The 8,166-nt window shown below is 42.8% G+C and overlaps 1 protein-coding gene across 1 annotated transcript; it reads right to left on the bottom strand.

Moving 5' to 3' along the window:
- Positions 1-2,037: 2,037 nt before the first annotated feature.
- prdm14 (PR domain containing 14) lies at positions 2,038-6,744 on the bottom strand. Its single transcript, XM_038727552.1, has 8 exons — positions 6,120-6,744; positions 5,825-5,878; positions 5,564-5,724; positions 5,180-5,450; positions 4,886-5,088; positions 4,310-4,411; positions 3,162-3,381; positions 2,038-2,741 (listed from the first exon to the last, which is right to left on the bottom strand). Exons 1-8 carry the CDS (start codon positions 6,742-6,744, stop codon positions 2,590-2,592), a joined length of 1,788 nt encoding a protein of 595 aa, XP_038583480.1. The 3' UTR covers positions 2,038-2,589.
- Positions 6,745-8,166: the final 1,422 nt, after the last annotated feature.

Below are 8,166 nucleotides of genomic sequence, written 5' to 3'. Positions count from 1 at the left end.
AGCAATCTCCTCTATGTATCAATAGACATTACAAATTAATAACAACATCAAATTCAGTTGTGGCCGCATTTCTGGGCTGACTTGAGTGACATTGTTTTGGAGAGAGTTATGGCTGTTTGCCTCAACCTCAGAGGGAATTAACCTCAGCCTAAACCTATGCCATAAAACTCCAGTACTCCTATCATTAATATCACATTAATATAGAGATTAATCTGATGGATGCCCCTCCAGAGGCCCTGTTAACTTGCCAGGAGGTTAAGTGTGAAATCAATCTGTATAAACGACCTGGATAAAAATTCTTCCATGCTGGAGCGTTGAGTCCTAAATCAGCCAATCAAAGAGGCGCTAGTAAAACCAGTCTTTTAGCACAGTTCGCTAACAATCTCAGTATTTCAGTTCTGGCAGCTCATTCTCCGTTTTGCTCCTTCTGTCTCTCTTTTTGTCTTTGTTTCTTGTCCCATCCTTCTCCTCCACCCCTCCGCTCCAGGAAGGCCACAAAGGGGAGTATCCGCTCTTTTCACGGCAGGCCTCTCGTGGAGGCTTGGGGGTTGTATACATGGGAGGCACAGGTCCAATGAAGGGTGATCTACACTTGTTCAAGCATCCATATTCCGGCTATTTGAAGGGAGATGGAGGCTGTTAAACATTCAGCGAGGAGGTGACCCCTGACCCTGAAGGCTGCTGCCCATGCGTTACAGAAAATAAACAGAGAGGCTGGGCAGAGCGGTGCTGACTTTACTGCCCTTCTCCCTGCAGACAGGCCAGAAAGAAGTACAGAATAGAAGAGCAGGAAGCTTAATCTTCAGGCCATTATCACTCTGATGTGATAGCTAAATGTGCATATTTCAAATCCACATCATGCAGGATGAAACACCTGTTTCGTCCTTTATTTCATGGAAAGTGACAATGCCATTTTCTCAATAACTTTCCTTCTTACTTGCCTTTTTCACTTTATTCTGTTGTCCTACTGCTTGAATCTCTTTTTTTTTTTGCAACATTTGTCACATCTGACTACATGCCGTCAGATTGAAGTATGGTGACCCAGAGGTTAGCGGTGACATAACAGAGCACTGGGGCAAAGGCTGGACACTGTGTCATCTGTCAGACCCCATGCTGCTGCCACCACCACTACCAATTGGGGCTTTCCTCAAATTAACCCCAACACACACACACACACACACACACACACACACACACACACAATATGCAAATGACCATCAATCTATCTATCTATCTATCTATCTATCTATCTATCTATCTATCTATCTATCTATCTATCTATCTATCTATCTATCCCAGGCCAACACATGTGGGACAGTTGGTGACAGTGTGAGGGCAGATGTCAGTCATGGCAAGCTCCTTTGTGCATGGGGCAATAGACCACCTCACTGCTGCACTCTATTGTAATTCATTTGGTCCAGTAGGGTTTGTTCATTTTTACTGTGACCACACAGCCTCTTGGCTACATATAAGCACAGTAGAAAGTGGAGGCATAAAAAGGGACACATGCAACGAACCTGCAGGCAAAATGCAGGATCCAAACACACACACACACACACAGGTATGCATGCAACTGTCCGGAAAATGTGAACCAAGACACCATCATGAAGCATTAGCTGAATTATTTAACAACTGTAAGCTCTCTTTCTTAACTGCACTGATGGACATAATTGACACTTTTGAGAGAAGAAGAAGACACACAACAAAATAAAAAAACAAAATATCATAGCTGATCAAAGTGTAATTGTTTTCATTGAACTGTTGGAGTAAATAAAATCTCTGCTTGTTACAACAAAGTCTGTCAAAAATCATTAGTCTTGTCCTCAAAATTACAATTTACAAGGATTTTGTAAATATTATAGATTCTAAAAATTAATGCAGCCCAGAATGAAAGTGTTATCTTAATTTGTTTTTTATAATCATTTTATGGAAGTGGGAAAGAAACCAAAACCAACAATCTTGTTTCCATGCGCTGATTTTTTTTATTATTTATTAATAAAAAGCACACACTGATAGAGAACAAACGAGGACACTTTCGATTGCCTTTGCAGCAGTACATTACAGTAAAAAATATTATCATACATTATAAATTAAGAGAGAGTTTAACGTTGATTTTGTACACAAATAGGCTCAAATCTACAATGATACAAATACTTTGCTTTTCAAGCATTAGTCGATGCAAGAAAACCCAGCGTAACAACAACAACAACAACAATAATAATAATAATAAACTGTGGTTATTACTATAATTGAATCGCATTGGGTTCATTAAATCATTGAAGTGAAACCTTTAAGCCACAAAACGACAACATATTTTAACATATTATAAATAGATTTAGACACATTTTGCCAACAATTTAAATTAGGATGAGCCTATTTAAATAGGCCTGCTACAGAACAACATATATTTTTTCTTAAGCAGCAATTACATAAAGAAAAACCACGAGATCCTACCTTACAGGCCTTATTTATTTATCTCTCATGGTATTACCACAGTGTTCATGTATATATTCAGTCTTCCTGGGATATCTGCGTCTTCTAAAATATCACACACGGTTAGAACCAGTCCTACAGTTTAGCTCGTGTAGACTAGTTCCAGGGCCGATATTCTGGATTTAAAACTGTTAACCCGGTGTAAGGGAGGTTCTGTCCGGCGTTTTTCTGTATTTTAGGATAGTCCTTCGCTGGAAACACGGAGTCCTCCTGTAATCCAGACGGAGGAATTTTGCTGTCCAAGACTTCTGCAGAGCAAGAAAAATAGCTCAGTAAATCACCAGCTTTCAAGGCGGAGACATTTTCATTTTTGCAGACCTATCATATTTATCCCTCTGAATTGATAAACTAAAGACTAAAATCTGCTTGTTACTTATAAACCAACACAATAATAAACAACTACATTTCTAAAAAGCATTCATTTATACACAATGTCCCACATCTTTGGCAATAACACTTTCGATTTCCTTACGGGACAATAATCTAAACGCTATTTCATTTCTATTCTATTCTATTCTAATACTCATTTTTAAATAGCCTACTTCTTATATATATAGATGACGACTTCGAACTTTATCCTCAATATAAAAAGGTAAAAAGAGACTTCATGCGAGTCTGCCTTTAATCCTAAATTCAATTAAGGCCGGAAACAACAGCAAATTTCTTACTTTTATGACTTTTCGTGTGGTATTGAAGCTCCTGTTCCTCTTGAAATGAAACCCCGCACAGGCTGCAGGAATAGGGCTTGTCCTTTGCGTGGGTCCGCCGGACGTGGCTGTCGTGGGCGGCGTGGGAGGCGAAGGCCTTCCCGCAGTGCTTGCACTTGAACGGCCGCTCTCCGGAGTGCTGGCGGATATGTGTGCGCAGAATACTAGAGGCGGTGAAGGCCTGGAGGAGAAGGAAGAGGGCACAAAACAACCGGTGAGGATGAGATTTTCATTTGTCTTTATGTTCAATTCCCAATTTCGGCAACAAAAGGATGGCACTAAATGGTTTAAAACCACAGTTTGTAAACAGCAATAACAAAAAAAAGACCATGGCCAATTTTATTTTACCGTTTAAAAACTTTATGTAACGGTTATTGAGTAAAAAAATGATGTGTTTTTATGTGTTTTTATGAAAGCCGAGCGCCTCTCTCCAAAATGCCTGTAAACGTCACGTGTCCAGATAAAGGAGGAAAGGTTAAACAAAACCTTCTCCGGGGTGCATAAAAAAGGGAGGATGTGGAGAGAGAGAGAGAGGGAGAAAGAACAAAAACACGTCTGCTCATTCAAGAGCCGTAAATAAAAGTATAATCTCGGCAGACAAAAGGATGGGTGTGCATCTGGCGATAATTAGCGTGTAAGTGTCTCCGCGGAGCGTGCCCACCGAGAGGGACAATAATGAGGGGCTCGCGCCAAATGCACCGTGACACGAGGAGGCAGTAAGTGGATCCAAAATGCTGCGGGTTTAGAAGAAGAGAAGTAGGGAAGAGTAGGAGAAGCCCTGCAGGTCCTGTAGGCTACTACTTATACAACCAGAGGGAGGGAGGACTAAAAAAAATAAAAGCCTTTTACAGGCTACTTGTTGGGTTTCTGTAAATAACATCACAGAGTACGGTCTAGACCTGCTCCTTTATGAAAAGCGCTCTGAGATAACTGTTGCTGTGATTTGGCGCTATATAAATAAAATTGAATTGAATTGAATACTTCCTTTAGTGGAATGTCTCAACCTGAAGCATTGCTGGAAATTTCTCTTTATAGTGTTTGTTGTAGCTGTATGGTTAAATGATACACTGTAGCCTATGGCCCGTGGTTCTTCTGTGCAGGCTTCTTACCTTATTGCAGTAGACACACTTGTACGGCCGCTCTCCAGAGTGCACACGCATGTGTTTGTTGAGACTGGACGACTGCGAGAAACTCTTCCCGCATACAGAGCACTGGGGATCAGACAGATAAGACATCAGCATGAGTGAACGTTATTTAGTCATTTAAATATGTCATAATGTTTGAAGAAAGTGAGCTAACCTAAACTCATTTACATTTTGTCCAGAGCTTATCCAGGTCTGATTTTGGTCTATTATTTATGAATAATTGGATGTTTCTATGGGGGGGGACCACGAATCGGTATTCTTTTAAGAAAAACCTTGTTTAGTTGCGATGCTTTATCTCCTACTACAAGTCTTTCAGTGATTTGCTATTTTAATGAGGGCTAATAAAAGGCTGAAACATCCGATTCTAAGGTAAGCTGTGGGGAGCTGTTCTTTCAGCACCACGCAAACTTTTGCTTTGCACCTATCCATACTGCCTCATGCAGTGGCGTAATGGTCTGCAGGCTGTAATAGGCTACAGCTATGGTACGTTCCAGTAGAATCAACATAGGCCAACTATACGCACGCGCACTGTATCCGTACCTTGTGAGGCCTGTGTTTTTCGTGAACGTGCAAAATGTGGATCCTTAATCTGTCTCTCTTCTCGAAAGATCTGTTGCAGAGGTGACAGGGGAACTTCCTGTCGCCCTGGTCCACGCAGCGCGTGTACTTCAGATGCTTGTCTCGGTAGTACTTGTATGCAAACACCTTCCCGCATCTGTCACACTTGAAACCCTCACCAGAATCTAGAGAAGACAAAAAAAAACATGTTTAGTGTGATGGTAAAACTAATCAAAGAGGCGTTGATTAAAACGAGAGTCAAATCAACATTCTGACCTTCAGCTGCGGGAACCACGTTGCTGTCCTCTCTGGAGTCCTTCAGGGTGAGGGGGATGCCGAGGAACTGCATGTAGCAGTCTCCGTACCACACCAGCAGCTCCTGTCCAGGCAGGATCTCTTTGCAGGCCTCATAGAAGATCTGACCCTGGACCTGTACAGCAATTAGGTTCTGCTCATCTGGGAAGCGAGCACACTTCACTAAAGACATCCAGTTTCCCGAGCCTCCCCTGCCGTCCACGAAATGACTCAACCGGCCGTTTTCAAACACCTGCAGGAGGAAAAGAGTGGCCTCACATTAGATTTGAGTTAAAACGACTATACTCATTTCTTAGGCTAGACCGGACTTGGAACATGACTCTGGGAGCAATTTCAACACATTACCTCCCACATCAGGGTGTTGTCGTCGTAGGTTTTAATCTCGCTTGTATTGACCAGCTTTCCTTGGAAAGGTCCGAAGCGCGTCCCTTTAGGGATGCTGTTTTTGTCTGTGAAGACCCCATGGTGCGAGATGTTTCCCCAAGCTGCCTGGAGGATGGTTAACCCTGCGACACAGTGACAAAAACAATGTCAAGTCTCATCATGAATTCAATGTCTCGCGACGGAATATAGGTGATTTATGAAAAGAAAGCTGTCAGGTCTTACCCTCTGGAAGTTCAAGCGTTTCTTTGTCCAGTGGGAGAATGTGAGAGTCCAAAACTGGAAAAGGAAACAAACACACATGAGCTCATTTGTTTGTTAATCCCATTTCTGGGGGAAATTCAGCAGTTTATGATAACTAATGATAAGATTGATAAGAAGCTAGATTGTTAGACATATAGTCAACATACAGATGTCCATGTGTTTTTTTGACATTTCTGGAAATTTTGGCTTGCATGATAGACTATACCGTTTTAATTAAAACTAAATGAACATCCAATAACTTTTGCAGAAGTCTCACCTGACTTTTCCGGCAGGGCCAGTCCTGATATAGCATGACCCATGTTTCGCTCCTGGCCGCTGGAGTAACCGTAAAGAACCATGAACAAGTCGTCCTCGCTAAAATTATAAGACGTGAGCGTTTTTTCTGGCGACAGGTCTGCGCCCCGGAGGCGAAACAAACTCTCCTTGGGCGGTGAGGTGGCGGAAGAAGAGGACCTTTCACTGGACGGGCTGCTGAAGTCCGAGGAAAGCGGGCCAGCGGCGTGCTCGGTCACCACAGCGGCCAGCTCCTCCGGTTTGGAGTACAGCGGGTGTCCGGGCAACATCTGGCTCAGGTAGGGGATGCCGGAGGCGTTCAACATGTGTTCGTGCAGGACCGAGGCGTGGTGGCTGCCCTGGCCGAGGAACGGAGGGGCTCCGCCTTGCAGGCTGAGCTGCAGGGGCGCCTGAGTGTCGGACACCAGGCGACCGAGAGACTTGAGCGGGTGGAGGAGGCTATGAGTCCGCGGGAAGAAGTCCAAGTAGTGGTGGGGGCCGGGGAGAGGGGCAGGGTAGAAGCCGCGAGCGGGACTGCCCTTCAGCATGCCGCCATGGTAGCTCTTGTCCTTCAGCACTACAGGGATGCTGGACAGGGACACCGACATGTCAGCACGGAGGTGAAGCAAAGGTTCAAATGGAGATGGTAGTGTATCCTTCAGTGGGTGAGAGAGGGGGAGAGAAGAGGGGGGTGGGACAGGGAGTGGGGGGTGAGTTATAAAAGTTTAATGCAAGAAATCTAAAAAAGGAAACATGACATCAAGACAGGTTGACCACACCTGAATTTGTGATTTAAATTGGACTAAGCCTTTACTCGTCATTCAATAGTGTCATTTCCCCTAACAAAACAGAGCCAAAACAATTGTAAGCAAACTTAGTGTTGTCATTTTAGATAACCCTCGATTGAAATATTATGTAAATTAACGCGTTATTTCCTCTAAATGAATAATATAACAATATTTTTGAATAAATTACTTATAAAACAACACCATCTGAATTTAAAATGATGCGGCGTACATGCCTACCCGCAGATGAAACTATTGGGCAAATAGTGAACAAAGCTATTGCATAATAAGCAAAAGCAATCCACGGTGAAATTGGACAGCCGATTTTGCAATATTTCCAGCTGAGAGGACACACACCAGACACACTTCAGATGTTCATCAGGGGCTTTAAATGACTGCCTGGGATATGGCGTGTTCTTTTTGGGAACCGTTTACCAATCAGCCAGTAAATAGAGAGACAAATCAGGGTCATGACACTAATTAAAGAACAGTCGGTCGGAGCAGAGGTCAACATTAATGGAGCTTGTTATAGACTTTACAATTAACGTACAGTCATTGCAAAAAAGCAAAAAGCAAAAAAGTCATCAGCTGTAGATTTGTTGGGGCAATATGTGGGCTCAAGGAAATTATAATTAAGAGAAATAAAACAATGATTTGAAATAGAGAAAATTAATGAAAGGGAATTGAGACAGGAGTATGTCATGCTTCGTGCGTAATTTCAAACCAATGATTAAACAAAGTTGACTTCTTAATCCTATAATATTATTTTAAAGAATATACGAATATAGCCTACAAACAGGCCTATCACTAACTTAGTGGGCACTACAGACTGTAATGTCCTGTATAAATACACAGCAATGGGCTGTTTCAGTGATTTTCCATAAACTGGAAGACAAACTTACCTTGTTAAATAAATGAGAGATGTTTCACACTGAAGTTGTCTCTGTCATGTCCGCAGTTTGAACAACCCCCTCGTGTATAAAATCAAACACAGCAGACAAATGTCCAAATTGTGCAGGTATAAGCCCAGCAGGTCGAAACTTCAGTGCGTATGGGCCGCAGGGACCTCTCTCTCTCTGTCTTTATGTTGGTCTGTGGTCATCTGAGGGCACCTATACTGTACACAGTCAGGGCTGCCGGAGATGCTCCCCATGCCTTCTCCCTATTGGCCAAGATCAGCTCAACCTCATACATCTCAATGCCCCCATAGGAATACATTTTCTCAGGGACAACCCACCCCTTTAA

The sequence above is a fragment of the Micropterus salmoides genome, unplaced genomic scaffold (genome assembly GCF_014851395.1).
Source record: "Micropterus salmoides isolate LMB-PRFRI ecotype aquatic unplaced genomic scaffold, ASM1485139v1 Ms_hic_scaffold_1, whole genome shotgun sequence".
Classification (NCBI taxonomy): Eukaryota; Metazoa; Chordata; class Actinopteri; order Centrarchiformes; family Centrarchidae; genus Micropterus; species Micropterus salmoides.
This window is presented reverse-complemented; position numbering and strand designations above follow the sequence as displayed.